General features: G+C 47.6%; 1 protein-coding gene across 3 annotated transcripts in view; it reads right to left on the bottom strand.

The window, feature by feature from the left end:
• Nucleotides 1–18,752, bottom strand: part of SRGAP3 (SLIT-ROBO Rho GTPase activating protein 3) — a gene marked incomplete at both ends in the record, with an annotated part of 249,914 nt that overhangs the window by 18,270 nt on the left and 212,892 nt on the right. For all 3 annotated transcript variants that reach the window (XM_079712501.1, XM_079712500.1, XM_079712502.1), the window contains 4 exons: nucleotides 3,882–3,961; nucleotides 6,808–7,035; nucleotides 7,236–7,341; nucleotides 10,649–10,783. In XM_079712501.1, the coding sequence (XP_079568627.1) occupies nucleotides 3,882–3,961; nucleotides 6,808–7,035; nucleotides 7,236–7,341; nucleotides 10,649–10,783 (549 nt within the window). The remainder of the gene's footprint in view (nucleotides 1–3,881; nucleotides 3,962–6,807; nucleotides 7,036–7,235; nucleotides 7,342–10,648; nucleotides 10,784–18,752) is intronic.

Raw genomic sequence — 18,752 nt, 5'->3', positions numbered from 1 at the left:
CTGCGAAGCAACTAAGCCCGTGTGCCACAACTACTGAGCCTGCGCTCTAGACCCTGTGCACCACAAGAGAAGCCACTGCGATGAGAAGCCCGCGCACCGCAACGAACAGTAGCCTCTGCTCGCTGCAACTAGAGAAAGCCCGTGCGTAGCAACAAAGACCCAATGCAGCCACAAATAAATAGATAAATAAATAAATTAATTAATTAAAAACAAAATAAGATGGACTGATGGATGGGTAGACAGATACATGAAAAAGCAAATAAAGCAAAATGTTATCAATTGTAGAAACTAAGTGGTAGTTATATGGGTGTTCACTGTACAATTATCTTCAACTTTTCGGTGTGTTTGAAATTTTTTTATTAAAGAAGATACTGCGAACCAATATTTTAGAAACAAGTAAAAATCTTACCCTGATTTCTAGTCAATGCCTAGAACAATCTGATGAAAACTGTGGACCTCTTCTCAGAGGCACATGTTCCTACAGAAATAAAATTTTGCCTGTAATGGGCCTCCTAAAGCCCATTTATGGATACCTGATGTGTGCAAAGAGTTAATGGTTTAATGGCTTTCTAGATGTAGATCATGTGCAAGGAGTCAAGGGCAATTTGGCGAATTTGGGGAAAATATCAATGAAAGGATGATGGTGCACATTTTAACTATATGAGCATGTTTCTGTTACCAGTTTCAGTGGTTTCTTTGTCTGGCAGTCTGCTTCCTCATTTAGCATTGTATTAATAAAGTTGCTACTGACTGGCTGCCTTAATGTTCTCATTGTTTATTTCCAACAATCAAGGGTTCTTAGCTTAACCATCGTCTCTTCATAAGTCTTGGAGACAGGAAGAGCAAGCACAAATGGATTTTCCACACTCACACCCATGATGTGTTATAGACTCGAGACAGGGCAGCGGGCGTCAGTTAGGTGCAGAATCTGCTGAGACAGCAAAGGCAGGAGACTCTCAAACAACTAACTTGTTCCTCCAATTCGGTCACTCACATTGGGTGAGCCATCGAATACAAGGACATGGAGTTGTGGTGTTATGGCCTATTTGACCTTTGAAGGGCTGGGCTCCATTCATACAGGGTACTTTCAAGAGAAACGAAGATACCAATGGATCCCCTACATGAAATGTCTTAGAGGAAAGTAGGTAAGAAATCAGGCAGTTAGGCTGCCAATAAATAGTTACATCAATAAAATTCTTTGGACTCGGTTTCTTTATCAGGATCAGGAAAGATTTACACTGGATACACAGTCAATTAATGTTTCCTCATTTTAACCTAGACCACAATTCTCTTGCTGCTGCCATTCCCATTTTACAGATAAGGAGACCAAGGCCAGAGGTTATGTGGCTTATCAAAGATCACGTGGCCATAAAGGTCTCGAGTCCAGTGCCCCCTTGACCATTCCTGCAGCTCTACATTTCTATGACTGTTTCAGCTGGAGTTGGCATGAATGTAAACATTTGACAATGCAATTAATTTTTCTCCAGAGAACGTCCATGGTTCAGCACCCACACCAACACACAGGATACAGCGAGAGCCCTCCCTGAACTGGCTGTCCCGGGGAGGACCACTGTCCTTCCAGGACGATTCTTCCTACCTTTGTCATTCTCAGAAACCAGCAGCATGACAAAGAACAATAGGGGCGGTATCTCCTGGAGAAGCAGACACAAGGCTCTGATCTATCCCCTTCCAGGGACCTGTGTGCCTCTGCTCTGAGGGATCGAGGCAGCATTTTCTGGGGGTTTTCTTGGTGGGGGGTGAAGCCTGCCAGGTGTGTCCTGTGGCAGCAAGCCCCGTGCTCTCTGGCCTTTCCCCTCCTCAGTCCTGATGCCCACAACACCTTCCACCCCCAGTGAGGAGCTGTGGGGAAACACAGCAGGTGCAGGGTGACTGACAGCGACCTCAGCCCCCCGAAAGTGGGTCCCCCAGGAAGGCTGCAAGGCTCCTCAGAGGGCACCTGACCCACTTCCTCACAGATGTGTCTGCCTCCACCAGCAGCCCCCACAGGTCTCAATGCTGAAAAATCAGTCTAACTTGTTGGACAAGAGGTGTTTTCCACCAGTGGAAGAAGAGAGGCTGAGAGCAAGATCTAGAACAAGAGCTGTGCACACGCGCACGCGCACACACACACACACACACACAGGAATAAACAAGCAACAGATGGAGAGAACGAGAAGGGGGGCTGTTAAAAGCGATAGAGGAAGAGGGTGGACCGGAGGTGGTAGGAAAAGAGAGGAAAGGAAGGACAGAGAAAAGCAAACCACTGCAAACAAGCAGAAGGTGGCAGCCTTCATGTCTCAAGACAAAGGCTCTGCAAGACACTTTCCTCAGCTCAGGATGACTTCAGCCTCTGAGGATTCTGGCAGAGCTGAACACTGTGCCTAGATGTGCTTTCCTGCCCTGGGACCCAGGTCCGACCCATCAGCTCCCTCTCGGGCCACAGTGACTGGTTCTCGCCTGGGTGCGTGACTCAAGGCAATGCAGTGAGACTTCATCCCAGCAGCTTTCTTGGAACCATTCTGAAAAGGAAGCTCTCTTCCACTGGGACTTTGGGTAAAAGGATGAGGAAAGCCTGGAGTTGCCAGAGACCACCACACAGGGAGATCCTACCTGAGGATGAAGCCAACACAGAGGGAAGCAGAATGGCAAGGTGGAGACACATTCCTGACAAGCTCTACTAAGCTCCTGGATCCAGCTATGCCTGAAGCCATGCCTACCCTGGGATTTTCAAGTATATGATCTGAATCCCTTTTAGGCTTAAGTCAGTTTGAGTTGGAGGTTCTGTGGCTGGAAACTGAAATAGTGCCACTACAATATGAAAACCCACCTATTAGTCTTGCCTCTTATGCCAACTCCCAGAAACCTCACCTGAGGACATACCCAGCTCTCCTGACAAAAATGGTGGCCAACAGGGCCTGGGACTGTCCCACAAGACAAACACAAAGGCCAATAAGAGAACTGCTGAATAATGATTTTTTAAAAGTGAGACTATCACAGGGAGAAAGGAGGGCTGTGCTCAGTCAACACAGGGAGGTGTTGTGACTCTCAGGCCCTTGGCACCTGTGCCTGCATGGGCCCCTTCCTCCACTAAAAGAAACGTCAAAACTTATATCTTACAACTGCACTGTACAGAGATGAATATAATCCAGGCTCATATTCTCTTTTTTCTTCTTATTAAAAAAAAAATTAAAACGTTTTCATGGGCCCTGAAAGCATCGTGGGCCCTGGGCACTGTGCCTGATCTGCCTAATGGAAATGCTGGCCCCAGGCCCGTATTATCCAGACTGCTTGCCTACACTGTCCAGGCTCCCTAGAGACAAACCTGATTTTATTTCCTTGTCTAGAGGGGTGGAAGGTCTGAGGAGTCCCTCAGAGCCCAGGCTGGCCTTTCTCTCTCTACCTGCTCACACTTCCCTGGGTCACCACCGTTTGGCCTCGCCTTCAGGGTACCCACTGCACTGGGCCACCCCTGTAGCCTGGCATTGTCACTCTGCATGGTGGGGAGCTGCTCTCGACCTGTCAGGTGACAGGACCAGGAGCGCCTTGATGACCCATGTCTGGTTCATTGATGTGCCCCAGGCCCCAGCTTAGGCCGGGCGCAGAACAGACCCCCAGCAGGGGAGGGACAGAGGACAAAGCCTGCTTCCTACTGAGGAAACTCTCGTCACTTAGGATTTGCACTCAGGCCAGGCAGGACACAGAAGGGAAGGAGGCAAGCCGTGGGGGGATGCAGTGGACTGGAGGTCTTTCTGGGTTGCTGTCTGCTCCAGAAGATGACGTGCTGACTTGCAAAGCTGGATGGGTGGCCGAACAGGTGGGCAGGCATGAGTCAGCAGGAGAGGCCCCAGGTGAGTTCCTCGCCCCGATTCCCCCTCACTCACCTTCGTCACTGGTGTGAGGCTCGGTGCCATTGTCGTGGTCAACTTCGTCGATGGTCCCTGGCTCGCTGTGCGGGCTGTCACTGCAAGGAAATATGGGGAGGGGGCTCCTGGGCGGCTTTGTACCTCACGCTGCCTTCAGCCTCCCGCAGGCGCTGGCCTAGCCCACCTCTGCGCCTTGACCCAGATCAGGCCAGGCCCACTGCATCCCATTTCTTTCATCTGACCACCCACAGACCTTCCTCACAGAAAACCACTCCCAGCCCCGTCACCCGTTGGGAAGAGTCCCTGAATACCATCCCCCAACTGACCCCGGCCCTGAAATTTGCTGGGCTGTCTTCTTGGTAAAGGCTGTCAATGCCTAAGTGTTCTGTAAGATCTAGAAGGCAGTAAGACACAGACGTTTTTCCCCAGAAGGACCTCAGGCCAGAGCAGAAGGAACTTTGGAAGTACTGAGAGTCATCCATCTGGCCTGGCTCCCTGCCTGTCTTACAGCAGAAGTGACAAGCTCAGCGAGGCGGGTGAAGCTCCCAAGGAGGGGGTTCCTCGGGGCTGCCTCATGCTGCTGCGTGCAAAATCCACATCAGCCCAGGTGGCGAGCAGGCTGGTAACCATGATGGGCTTAGGAGTAGAGGGAGTCCAGGACCATCAAATTCTGTCATTAACGCACTGGGATAATTTCATCAGCTGCTGCCCCCTCACTGGATTATAAGCTTCCTGAGGCCAGGGTTCATTCACATAGTGAGCCAATCCGTTTTTTTTTTAAATCAAACCATTGATTGAGTCTTAATCTATGCCAGGCATGGCGCTAGGTAAGAGGAATGCATTGATGAGTAACGTGGACACAAACCCTGCCCTCATGGGCTGAGAAACAGAAGTGCTACAAGTTGAAATGTGTTTTATAGGCACAAATGAGCAGAGACAAGAACAGGAGAGGGGACCTACATAGGGTGTCAAGGAAGTCTTCTTGAACGTGACATTTACAATACCATTTAAAGGAATATGGACTTTATTATGAAAAATTCTCCTGGATAAGTTCCAGACTCTGCACAATGGCTTAAGACCCTTCATAATCTGGCTCCTGCTGTCCTCTGGGGCCTCCTCCCTCACCATTCTCTCGTCACATGCAACACTGCAGGCATACAGAACGCTTTTCACTGTATTGCGTGCTCCAGGCCTAGCACATTCCTTGCCCGCTCTCACCTGGCTGACCCAGTTCAACCTTCAGGTCTCAGTCAAGTCACTGTGTTTCCCCCAGGAAGCCTTTCCTGACCTCCCTACACTGGCTCCAGGGCCCCTACTCCTAGAACTGCCTGTTTCCTCCTCCCTGTCTCAGAGGTTACTCCTGGTCAGGTTACATCCCTGCCCCTCAGCCCAGGGCCTGACCCGGGACAGATGCTCAGTAACCATTTGGTGAATGAATGAATGTTGCCCACTGTGATGAGACCCTCAACCAAATCCTCCTTTTTGGCTTTGAAAACTCCTCCAAAATTACCATGTAATTAATAGTTTCCCTTTCTCATGGGGCACAAATGGGATTAAGAAAAGTGTGGTTATTGTATGTAGTGCTTTGGTAAGTATGCTAAGATCTGTACATGCCTTCCCAGAGCACTAATCATATATATTGCAGCAAGAAAAGAAAACTGGTAATGGCTGCAAAAGCGATAAAGTTGAAAAGCCTATCTTTGTCTAAAAAGCGTGCTTGCTGGTTGTAGGATTTCTGTTACAGATCCTGGACAGACTGGCTCCAGGTGCCTCAGATGAGATTACAGAGCTGTGGCCCGGTGTTTCTATGCAGAGAAGTGTTTCAGAGAAACAAGGAGGCTGGAACGTTTCCCTTCTTTGAAGCCGCTGCCCAAATATGCCCACAGAACTAAAGCGAGGCCAGAGTCCAGGAACGCTCTGACAATCAAAAGACTAACTCCCCTGTAGGCATCTGGCTGAAAGCAGTGTGGGTAATACCTAAACATACAGCTGTGTGTTGTCCTGGATTGGGAAGAAAGAGTAGGAACCCTTTGGTTTTTGTCAGTTGGTGTTCTGAATTTTCTGCCTTCACAGAAATGTCCTATTTTCACCGTATTTTAAGGTCTTGGCCTGTGGAAGGTAGTCAGCCTTGAGTTTGACAAGATTCTAAAATATTTCTCCCAAGACCCAGTGTAGCACTGGGTACACAGAGGTGCCCAACTAGCACCTGTTGGCCTGGTGTGGAGCTCTCTCAAAGAAAGTGAACAAACTTTGCCAGGAAAAGAGAACTCTAGATGGTAGGGGACAAGGGTGGGAAGTGTCATTCTTAGTTTAAGAGGCTGAGGTGGGGATTATCCATTCCCCTGCTGCCTGAGATGGGCTTGCAGCTCACCTGGCCAATGACAGCATTACATACAACTCCTAATCGATGTGATTAGTTCACCAGACCCAAGCCTCAGGAGGAGACATAATTCTTGGGCTTGTGTTAAAATATTTGGGAAGGAGAAGCTCTTTTTCCACTGGGGATGGCGAGAGAACAGGCTCTAAACCGGAGTTACCAGATGCCTCTTTGAAACTACCAAGGGAGAGGCTGCCTGAGAATGAAGCCAATGTAGAAGAAAGCAGCCAGGGGCTGGGAATTGCCGGACTGAGTCCTGATGATAATAGTTGAACCCCTGGATCCAGCTATACCTAAAGCCATGATCCCAGACTTTATTTAGTTAAAACTAAATTCCCAATTGGCTTAAGCCAGTTTGAGTTGTATTTCTGTCCCTTATAAACCAAGACAGTCTTGACTGATGCACCTATCCCTCGTATAAGGCTGGTGTGAAGCTCAAATGAGAAAATATATATGGGAGTACAGACTAAAAAGCAGTAAGGAAATCAAAAGGTTTCTTACTGTTCTGGTTCAACAGTAACAACAATAACGATGATAATAATAATATTAAGAAGAATGGAATCTTACCAATATTCTTCCCCTCCAGCCATGCATTTTTCATACACAGGTCCCTCTAGCTCCCGGGGGCTGGGGAAGATGGCTTCATGGTGGATGATGATGGTTTTGATGACTTCGTTGACGTGTGCCTGGCAGGACACAGGGTCTTGCCCATCAGGGATGTGCATGAGGGTGGGCCCGAAGCAGATGGCCAGGTTGTAGGGATCCATCATGTTCTCGTCACTATATTGCGAGAGGCTACGAGAAAGGAGTACCCACAAGTCACCAGGGAAAGGCGAATCCTCCCCCGTGGTTTCTTTCCCTTGGGGGCTCTACTCAAGATCAGGAGGGTCCCATGTTCTAGGAACAGTTGTATCTACAAACCTCAGGACACCCCCTCCCAAAGGAGGCCAGAGCTGAGTCAAAGAGGGGGTCCCCCCCTTGGCTGGGCAACTCACTGGTTGAGGAAAGCAAAGAGGTATCTCATGACCACGATGACCACGCGGGGAAGGGTGATGAGGATTTGTTGGATCTGGTGCACCCTCTCAGCTGGGTTCTCCAGTTCTGTAACATAAAGGGACTTTTCAGGGCGCCTTTCATCATCAGAGAGCCAAGTAGCTGACATCTGTGAGTCCCACCTGTGAGATCAGCCCACGTGGTTCAGGGGGAGGCAGGTTTTTTGTTTTTATTTATTTATTTATTTATTTATTTATTTATTTATTTATTTATGGCTGTGTTGGGTCTTCGTTGCTGCACGTGGGCTTCCTCTAGTTGCGGCAAGCGGGGGCTACTCTTGGTTGTGGTGTGCGGGCTTCTCATTGCAGTGGCTTCTCTTGTTGCGGAGCATGGGCTCTAGGTGCGTGGGCTTCAGTAGTTGTGGTGCATGGGCTCAGTAGTTGTGGTGCACGGGCTTAGTTGCTCCGCGGCATGCGGGATCTTCCCAGACCAGGGATCAAACCGTGTCCCCTGCATTGGCAGGCAGATTCTTAACCACTGCACCACCAGGGAAGCCCAGGAGGAGGCAGTTTTACTCTCAGTTCCAGGGATGGAAATGTGACCCTGGCCTGGCCAATCAGAGCATCAAATTCCCCTAGCCACAGGGCTGGGCCCAGGGAGGGGTCCATGGCCTAATCAGAACAAATCAGCGTTGATCCTTGGGACTCAGCTGCAGAAACATAGAGAGAAGTTCCCTCTTGAAACTGAGCAGAGTAGCAGCTGGGGGCTCCCAGGCAAGAAGATGGTGTCTGGGAGTGAAGTCACCACAGAGCTGGAGGGGACAGATTCCTGAAGATGTCGTGTGAGGTCTGAGTCCAGCTGGGCCTACACTTTTCAGATATATGAGCCAATACATTCCCTTTTACGGGTTAAGCCAGTGGAAGCTGAGTTTCTGTCACCTGTAGCCTATGAGTCCTGATGAACACAGGCAGGGACCAGGTTTCATTAGACTCTTTAAAAACACCAGCTGCAGCACAGGCCTGGCACAGAGTAGGTGCTCAGGAAATGAACACTGAATAAATAACCACCTCCTGAGCTGTATATTGCTCAAAGAACCTGGTGATTCTTAGGCTCTTGTCTCTGACCCCCCTGTCCAGGTCAACCCTAGAGATACAGACATTTTATCAGTCAGGCCAGGGTTGGGGGCAGCTAATTGGGCTTGGTAAGGCGAAAAAAGTGCTTTGTGGGCTTTTCTCTGTAGAGAGAGAAAGCTCAGGCTAAGAGTGAGCTACGAAAGCTCCAATGATTATCTGCAGGGCTGATGCATAAACCCATGTCAGTTTCTTTTTCAGAGAAAAACATGTTTTTCTCACTCAGCCCCTCCTCTCTCCAGCCTCCACATCCTGTCAGCATGTTCCTTTTAAAACACAGCTTCCCCCTTTCTCTTCTGTATCCAAGGCCCTTCATCATGGAGCTTCAACCACCCTTGCCTGCTTCATCTCCCAGCTGCCGCCCCTTCTCCAAGTATCTGAAGATGATTGAGAGCCATGCTTCTCAGATGAAGTGGGCGTGCACCTCTGGGGCACTTACAAATATGTGGGGCATTCTCTGGGGTTGTTGCAGTGACTGGAGGGTGCCACTGGCATTTGGGATCCAGGGGCCAAGGTGCTAAGGGTCCTGAATGTGTGGGACACTCAACAAGGCACTGCTCTACCCATAGTGCCAGTAGTGCCCCACAAAAGAACTGTGCCAGGCCACCTTAGCCACCCCCCACCCCTCCACCCAAACACACAGGGGCTCTCCGGTTCCAGGCCTTTGCACACACTGGTGATCTCTCTTCTCCACTTGGCATGCTGCAGCCTACCTTCAAGGTCTGGCGCCTCACCAAGGCCTCCACACAGAGTGGAAGGCTCTGGCACACATATCGAGTCCACTGCCCCCCATACAGGCCCCTCCATGTCCTCGGCTTCAGTCACACTGCCCTAGACCACCTCCACTACTGTTTATTAATACTGTTTTCTTAAATACATTTCTTTAAAAAAGGAGACCTTACCTCACTCTGTAAAGGAGAAACCAGGATCAACTGCCATAATTAGAAGGTAACATAAAAAGAGATACAATGAAAGCAAAACAATGCTACCAAATTATAGGTAGACATTGTTTTATACAAAAGTTTCTGAGACTGAGGCCCTGCTCTCTCTGTTTAGCAGGGAGACTGACTCGTACGTTGGGGGCAGAGGGGGTGTCACTCCTTGCTGTAACCAAGGCTTTGGGAGGGAACTGGGGAGGGACTTTTCCTCTCACACTGTCATTCAAGGTACACAATGCCATGACCTTGTACCAGGGGCTGAATACCTTGTCCACTCAGGAACTGGGCTATTGGAGCTTCTGGAAATACTGGCTGAGCAGGTGACATGGGGCTCAGACAGGGATGGGCCTCTGTGGCCTGGGATTTATGAGAGGTGGTCTGGAGCCTGAAGTGGAGCAGGAAAGATGAGCAGGAAGTAGTGGGGGGCAGAAGAGTGGAGGAAGAGCCTTTCACACAAGACAAATAGGAGGGTTCAAGCCTCCCTAGGCTCTTGTCACCTCCTGGGGCACTTCCCTGGCTGCAAATATCCCTCAGAACATTGTGAGAAGCAGCCCTAGTGAAACGGGGTGTGGGGCAACTTTTCTGTAACTCAAAGGGTCTATTAAAAAAAAAAAAGAGTTTATTCCAAAATACTAACATTTTAATATTCTAAAATTAAAAGTTTATTTTAAAAAATACTCCCAAAAGGTTGCCGTGGATTTTGGCATCTTACAGTCAAGGTGCCTTTACTTCAGCCCCTAGATTGGGCTCCTGCCTTTATCCACAGAAATACTAGTCAAGAAGGACTCTTGTGGCTAGTGATGTCAGAGGAAGCCCCCAATCAACTTATTTTCATCATTTCCCTGTTTGCCATATTGCTGACCTGACTCCCAAACCTTCCATGGCTGCCTGTAACCCAAGGGGAAAAGCTCTGGAATCCTTGCAAGGCATTCAAGGTCTTCCCTTTCTTGCTCCACCTGACCCTTCCAGCATTACACCATGTACTGGCTGGGACACCTTCCTGCAGGTCCCATTGATCTGTGTGTCCCCAACCCTTCCTAGGATCCCTGGGTCTACTCCTCCCTGAAGACTCTACTCACATCATTCTCCCTCAGCTGTGATCCCAGAAACCAAGGCTCCCTCGGTCTCTTCGCTTCTGAGCTCCTCCTATACCCAGAGGTGTACCATGACCATGAGTCCTTCTATTATAAACCATCTTGTTATTTCAACAACTAGGTTTTAAGTTCCATGAGGACAAGAGTCATATGGCTTCTTTCAAGGCACCCCTCCCCTGCAGCGATGAGCCTGGAGTGCAGGTTCAATAAAGATTGGTCAAGAAATTAATCATTCCACCTGGGAAATACTTACTAATAGTAGATATCAAATCTTGAAACCTTTCCTTAGGAAAGAGTGGGTTTTCCAGTCCTCGGAAATACAGTTTTAGAACGCCAGCGACTGAATTGATATCTCGTTCATTTTGATCATCCACAAGCGGGTCTTCACCTAAGGGGAAACAGGAGATGACGATTCAGCTCGGTAAGGGGGCAGGGTGTGTGCAGATGGCGGAAGAGGTGACCTGGCCCAGCCTGAACTGGAGGACAGATGTGACAGCCTCCGCCACACAGCATGCTTAGAGTGCTCCCTGCAGCTGATTCTGAAACTGCTCCGATCTATAAGAACGCTGTAGAATTAAAATAATGAACATCCATCACCCTACACTTACACTCATCTTGCCGTATTTGCTCTCCCTCCCTTTCTCTACTTATATTTAGTACTGCTCAATCATTTGAGAGCGTTTTGTAGACATTACAACACATCACTGCTAAATACTTCAACACATTCTTCCTAAGCATAAGGGTATTCCCCTACGTAACCGTGTATTGCACCTAAGAAAATTAACAAGATTTCCAAAACACCGTCTCACAAAACACTGTCTCACAGACTTTACTCAAACATCCCCCATTGTCCCATGTCTTTCACAGAATTTTTCAAAAGCTAAGATCTAATCAGTGTTCACACAATTCATTCAGTTGCTATTCTTCGTTAGTCTTTTGAATGCAATATAGACCCCAACATTTTTTATTGTTAGTTTGTTTTTCATAATATTGACTTTTATTGAAGAGTCCAGGCCAACTGTCTTGTAGAATGCCTCACATTCAGGATTTGTCTGATGGCTTCCTCATGATTAGAGTCAGGTTAAATATTGTGGGCAAGAATACTATGTGGGTAATGCTTGATCACTGGGTTAAGGTGGTGGCCTCTGGATCTCTACACTGTAAAGGTATATTTTCTCCTTTGTAATAACAAGTGTAAAATATAAAATATTTTTGTACACAATAAGTGATCTATGTGCATGTCATCATGCTTAACATATTTTACCCAGTGCTTTGAGCATCCAATGATAACTTTTGCCCAAATCAATTATTACCCTGCGGTTCTAACAAAATGGTGATTTTCTGATTCTGTCATTCCATCTACAATTATTAGGTGGCATTCTTCCCTAAAGAAGAGCTTTCTCCGTGTTCCCTCCACCCTCCTATTTTTTTTAAACATTTTATGGGTTTGTTTTTATAATTTTTAATTCAAAGTGTTATAACCCACTACATCTCTATTCATTGGGATGCTCAGATTGTCCCCACATTTGGCCAGGGGGAGTCCTTTCTTATGTCCTTTGATGCGACCTCTACTGAGCACTTAATTGCTTTCTGGCATAAAAGATGTCCCTGGGGGCTTCCCTGGTGGCGCAGTGGTGGAGAGTCCGCCTGCCTATGCAGGGGACGCAGGTTCGTGCCCCGGTCCAGGAAGATCCCACATGCCGCGGAGCGACTGGGCCCGTGAGCCATGGCCACTGAGCCTGCGCGTCCGGAGCCTGTGCTCCACAACGGGAGAGGCCACAGCAGTGAGAGGCCCGTGTACCACAAAACAAAACAAAACAAAAAAAATGTCCCTGAATCACCTGGTACTTTCCTTGACCTAGACCTGGAATAAAAAACTTCTCTAAGGAGCTTTGTTTGCTTTTTGTAGGGCATGGTATTTAGAAACCAAGATCTAGGTTCTAGGTGTGCTCATTGCTACAGGAGTGTCATAAAGAACATCTAGCCTCTTTCAGTGCACAGAGCTAGAATATACTTATATTTTTTTTCACAAGTTCACAGTGATATTTCTAATTCATGTTTAAGATACAATGTTTTCTTTACCTTCATTTATTTTGTATTTGCATTTCATTTTTCTTACAGTGAAAATCTTGTTCTGAATAATATTTATAATTGATATTTTAATGTATCTGCCTTATCCTACAATATACATAAAACAGTTTCAGATTTCTAATAGCAATATCACCACTAGCAATAAACCTACTATATAAAAATTAACGTTTATTCGCAGGGCTTTTTTTGTTTTTTAGGCCCTCAGAATGTATCCCACTAAAGACATATGATCAGAAGACAGAAAGTAGATTAGGGGTTGCCTGGGGCTGGGGGCTGGGGTGTAAGGGGTACAGGGAGTGACTACAAATGGGTACAGGGTTCCTTTTAGGGATGATGAGAATTTTATGAAATTAGGTTACGGTGATGATGTACAATCTATAAATATACTAGAAACTACTAAGATATACACTTTAAAAAATGGATGAGCCTTATGGTATGTAATTCAATAGAGCTGTTAAAAAAATGTATGACCAGGGCACATGTTGAAAAGTTACTCTCTGCATGGTTGCCAGTCTGATATACAGCTTATTTGTTTCTATTTATATTCAATTTTAGAGATTTAATTTTTTTAGAAATCCTTTTTTTTTAAAGTATGCAATTTTGAAAATATAAAGCATCCACATGTTCCAGGAGTCATAACCAGATAGAAAGTTGCTTTCAGAGAAGCCCTATTCTTATTCTTCTCTCCCTACACCTTACATTTAACCATTTTCATTAGTCTCTGGTTTGTCCTGCTAATCTTTCTTTCTGCAAAAATAAGCAAATACACATATACAATTTTTTTACCTTCCCTCACTTCTTACATAAAATGGAAGTAGCACACTCTGCTACTACATATACTTACTTGTTTCTTCTCTAAACAGTAAATCCTAGAAATCCCTCCTTGTCAGTTCATACAGATCTTCCTCATTTTTTTTGTTTTTAATGGCCACAAACTACTCTATTTCATGGATAGACCATAATGTAGTCAACCAGTCTCCTATGGATTGACGTTCCCATCTTTTGCTGTTACGAATACTGCCACAACAAATAACCTTGTACCTGTGTTTCTTATTCATAGAGGTGTGTCTCTGTGGTAGGTTCCTAGAAGTGGGACTGCTGGGTCAAAGGGCAAACAAACGGGTAGTTTCATCAGATAAAGCCAAATTCTCCTCCAGTGGGGCTGCACCATTTTCTCCTCCTACCAGCAACATAGGAGAAGGCTGGTTTTCCATAGCCCTGCCCATGGACTGTCTTTTAAATTGTTGCCAATTGCACAGGGGAAAATATCTCAGGAGAGCAGCACTTTCCAGTTTAATGGGGGTTGCTGAGCTAGTTCACCACCAGGATTTCCATGGGGGACGTGAAAGGAAGCAGGCAGCAACCTGTCACCTCCCTGAAGGTGCTGAGAGAGGTCTGCTCAGTGGGCTCCTCCTCCTCCTCCCCCCAGAACAGCCCAGAGCAATCTAAGTCTGGCAAGCAATGAAGAGGAGAACTGCAAATTCATACTTGGATCTCTATACTCTGCCTCTGTGGGAAGAGAATGTGTGTCACTGCCAGGGCCTCTGCTGGCCCCAACATGCTTTAGTGCAAATTAGAGAAAGACACCCCCCCCTTCCTGAACCAAGGCTTGTGGCTTCCAGGGCATGAGCCAGAGTTCAGCACACTCCTGTCCTCGTGGCCGAGTACTCTTGTGCAGTGCCCAGCCTGAACGACTGTGTGTGGCGGCCCATGCACTGTGTTCCATAGGTCAACCTCTCAGACGTTCCCATAGGAGGAGATGAAAATGCTTCCCCCACAGGGGTTGAATGTGAATGTCCCCAGCACTTCATGGCTGCTCTTTACTGGTACTGGCCACTTGCCAGATTCTGTTCCCTCAGATCACTGTCTCCGGAAAAGGAGTCATCTGGGACCCACCAGCCTGCACTGAATCAATCTGGTTTTGCCTTACACACACACACACACACACACACACACACACACAGAGGCATAATGACTGATTGCTTAGAATGAGTTCCTCTAGGATTACCTTTTTTTCTCTAAATTAGTTTTTTCTTTAAATTTAACCTTCAGTTTTGAGTCACTTAGTTGGCTGTTGCATCAAATGATTCTTTGGTTTTACAGGTTGCCTCCCGGTGATGCCAGATGGGATCAGTACAGCCCCAGGTGACAGCTGCTAATGCCTATAAAATACCATCTTCCCCAAAGGTGAATCATTTAAGAGTTCTTTGGACTTCATCTTCAAAAGTAGCCAAAGAATTCAAGTGACAGGTTATCCCAGAAAATCTTTTGCAGTTAGTGAACTTAGGGTATCAGTAAGAACATTCAGAATACCACACACACAGTTTAGGTGATCTTGGTATAGTGGTGGGACATCAGTGATTATAAAATGAAAGTAAATAACATGTACATGCTCTGTTGGGGGGACACTAGAGGCAAACAGGTGTTCAGCCTAGAAAAACATTTCTCAGTGGATTTCCTATGAAGTCAATGTGTCTTGGGTTTAACTTTGAAACAAATTTAAAAATTTTAAAACTGAAAAAAAAAAAGGAAAATGCTTCCCCCACAAGGCTTTCTCATGAGGAAGGAAGAGAGAAAACATAATATATATATATATATATATATATATATATATATATATATATATATTGCCTATACTGATATAGCACTTTTCAAGTGAGAAGCACACTGGCACATGTGATCTCTCTTAATCCGCAAAACAGCACTGCACGGCACCAAGGGAGGCATGGTCCCAGCACCACCCCCTCACCTGCAAGAAAGCTGAGGCCCCAACAAATGAAACAACTTGCTCATGTAGTCAAAAACAGACATCAGCAGCTCCCAAGCCTCGTAATGCCTGGGAGATATTCCTTCTTCTACCTGTGGTTTTCAATTCTATCTGCTGCCTGTCTGCCTGCATGCCGATCTATCTATCTATCCATCTATCATCTTCCTTCCTTCCTTCCCTCTCTCCCTCCTTCCTTTACAGTAGAATCTCAACTTTTTTTGTTTTGTTTTTCAAGAAAAAAGTTCCCATGGATGAGCAAAGCTGCCTTAGTTGAATTTAGAGAAAGGTGCAAGCCCTACCTTCTCATCTTCCCTCCTTATCCCAGTAGCAGCCCGTGAAGCCCCTCTGAAGGACCGTAAGAGTTTGAAAACTCTGCACTGTATTAAGCTGTTCCCCTAGCGCACCACATGTTACTCTTGTGGTCTCATGATCCAAAAGCACAAGGATTTTATTTCCTCCATATAAGCTCTCCTTGTTAAGTATGGTTAACTTATTGACCACACACACACACACACACACACACACACACACACACACACACCATCCATTCTTGCTCTTCCTCCCAGAAGGCACTTCGTCCATAAAAGGAGCCATCCAAACAATCCTCCCTCCTAGCCCAGGCCTTTGGCTCTCTGCAAGGGTTGCCAATTTTGGCTCCAGAAATGAATGGAATTCCAGAGTTCAAGATGAGCAGGATGGTGTATGTGAATGACGGCTTCCTCCAGGAGAATTCGAGCTAAAATTCCAGGCCAGTCCAAGAGAAAGCTAGTTCCCATTTTGCTAGCTAGTTTCCCGGGGAGGGAGGCAGAATTATTACCAAACAGCCCTGCCTGCAGCCTGCTCCCAGCCAGGTCGCCCCAGCATTGCCTAAGGGCTGAAGGCAGGCTGCACCCAGGGCAGAGTGAACACACGGTGTGTGCTCACAGCTCTAGGGGAACGTGCTGCTGGATGGGGGCATGGCAGGAAGCCCGCAGGTGATCTCTCCAGGGAAGGTCTCTGCGGCCAGGATCCTCCCAGCCCTATCCCGAGGCTCCGCAATGTGACAACCCCTCCCTGTGTCTCCCGCTCACACCCCTCTTCCTGGGGTAGGAAAGAGATCTGAAAAGGGCCACATCCAGAGTCTAGAATGTGTCAGATCCCACATGCCATGATTTCAGCCCCAAATCCAAACCCTATGTTGATGTGAGCACAGTGAAAGGACCATTGACTCCCTTTCCAGCCACCCTTCCACATGAGGAGGGAACACAGGCAGCTCTCTCACCTTTTACATACCAAGAGGACAGGGGATTGGTTTGTGGGGAAAACAGAGAGGCAAAAAACTAGCCTGGGAGACAACAGCAAACCACAGCTCTCTCCACAGCACAGCTGCTGATTCCTGCTTTTCCATGATGTTTTCTCCTTCATTTTGCCAGAAGATTACAGGAAGATCTCAAAACTTGAGTGCTGAGTTTGAGATTTATTGACAGCAAAATAGAATAATAAAAATCATAATCCCAACTAAAACCCTGGTTGACTCATGTCAGAGGAGAAGGAAAGTGGGTTTAGGAATAATAAGGCAAAAATGGATTTCCAACATGTAATTTTTCAGAAGCTTGAGGAAAAGAGGTCTGCGCTCCTTTCAACAGCCTTCTGCACGGAGCGCAGGCAAGAGCTTTGCCCAAAGAGAGAAAAAAAGGGAAAGGGAGCCAAGGAGGAAAAGACCCATGTCTGTTTGAACAAGTGACAAGGGACAGGCACCCTGCAGGGATCAGAGGGTTTAAAGTTTTAAAAATAAAAGGAAGACAGGAAAAACATACCATGTACTGGTTTGGAGAGAAAGTTCCATCACAAGTTAGAGCAGGTGGGCCGTGAGGAGTGGGCTCGGGCCGTTCGCTGCCAGGGGCTGAGGAGAACACAGGCGAGCCAGGGAGAGGGAAGCCGGTTTCAGGAGAGGGAGGAGGAGGTGCCCCGAGGGTCAGCCAGGTCAGGAACCCAAACCCAGGGCCGGTGGGTGGTGAATGTCAAGAAACAGAAAGTAATGCGTGTGAAATCTGGGTACCAGCCAGCCCAGAGAAGCCAAAAAGGGTTTTTCTAAAAGAGACATCCCAGGAACTATTCTTTTAGAATAAGCCATGCTCCCGTGTAGGCTCGGGTGGACCAGAAGGACGAAGCGGTCAAGAGAAGGAGATTCACCCCGGAATGGGGGTGAGAGGGAGAGAGGCCAACTGCACACATGAGGCAACGAAAAAGCAGAAAACAAGTTTTGCAGCTGAGGTTTGGGTCAGGTGATCTCTTCGCTCCAAGGAGCAGAGAACTCTAATTTGCACTAATACCCCTCCAAGGCACCTGAGCAAGTAACAGAAGGTGCTGACCTTAGAAATCACGTTCAGGGAGGAAAGAAAGCAGCGCTGCTGGGGTGGGGATGGGGCCTGGCTGCCTGGTACAGCAAGGTACTTACTTACAAGACACGGGCAAGTAAGAAAACACAAGGGGGAGCGGTCACCGGGCTGGAGGCACCAGGCAGTTTACTCATGACATACAAGGAATTCTCTCTGATGGGATGAGCCCGGGAGGATGGAACCAGCCAAGGGTCCAGACCACGGCTCTGTTCACTTACAATGAAACAGGGCAGCAGGGGTGTTAAGGAATTGGGGGAAATAAAGAAACCAAACCCTGGCCGGGCTGTCTGTCATTGCCAAGAGAAGCTCAGGGAAATGATGAATGACACTTCTATCAGGGATGCTGAGGGGAGGATACCTCTTGCTTTGTGGGCTTTGCACATGCTGTTCCCTCAGTCTGGAATGTCCTTTCCCTGCTTCCCCTGACTCTTACTCTTCAAGCCTCAGCTTAGGCATTTCCTCTTCCAGGAAGCCTTTCGAGGCTTTGCTATTCCTCCCCCTTCCACCCAAGCTGGGCTAGGGGCTCCCATGCTACCCAGCAGTTACTCCATCCTTGCGCTGACCATGCTGTTCACTAAACCGGTTCTCTGCTAGCAGTGACTTGTCTGTTGTTCCTATCATATTGACAGGCCCCAGTCCAGTACCCAGTGCAGTGCAGGGCTCAAAGCAGGCTTGTTCAGTGGATGAATAAATGCGTGAGTAGGAGCTTGGAGCAGGGCAATTCTGGGGCTCCCTGGTTCTAAGTACCCAAGATCCTGGAGTGGACTCCAAACCCTAAGCTCCTCAGGACCTTCTTCATGGGCCACTGAGAGCCACATCCAGCCCAGTCCTGCTCTCCACACCCGGTTCCAAGCCAGAGTGTCTAGCGCTGCAAAGCTCTGTGCTGGGGGCTATGGTGGTGAGTGCCTGGGGCTGACAGACTGCTTCCTCTGTCCTGGAGCTAGATCTCAGGAAGGAAGTGGGAGGATAGGGCGACGGTGAGTCTGCTCAGGAGGCAGCCCCTCCAGGGGGAAGCCTGGCAATAAGTCGGGAGAATTCTAGGGCTGGAGCCCCGGGGAGAGGCTTGCTCAGAGCACAACCAACAAGGACAAACCATACACCTTCCAAGGCTATTAGGAGGA

The sequence above is a fragment of the Hyperoodon ampullatus genome, assembly GCF_949752795.1.
Source record: "Hyperoodon ampullatus genome assembly, chromosome: 10".
NCBI classification, from domain to species: Eukaryota; Metazoa; Chordata; class Mammalia; order Artiodactyla; family Ziphiidae; genus Hyperoodon; species Hyperoodon ampullatus.
The sequence above is the reverse complement of the archived record's forward strand: the minus strand, read 5'-3'. Positions and strand labels throughout refer to the sequence as shown.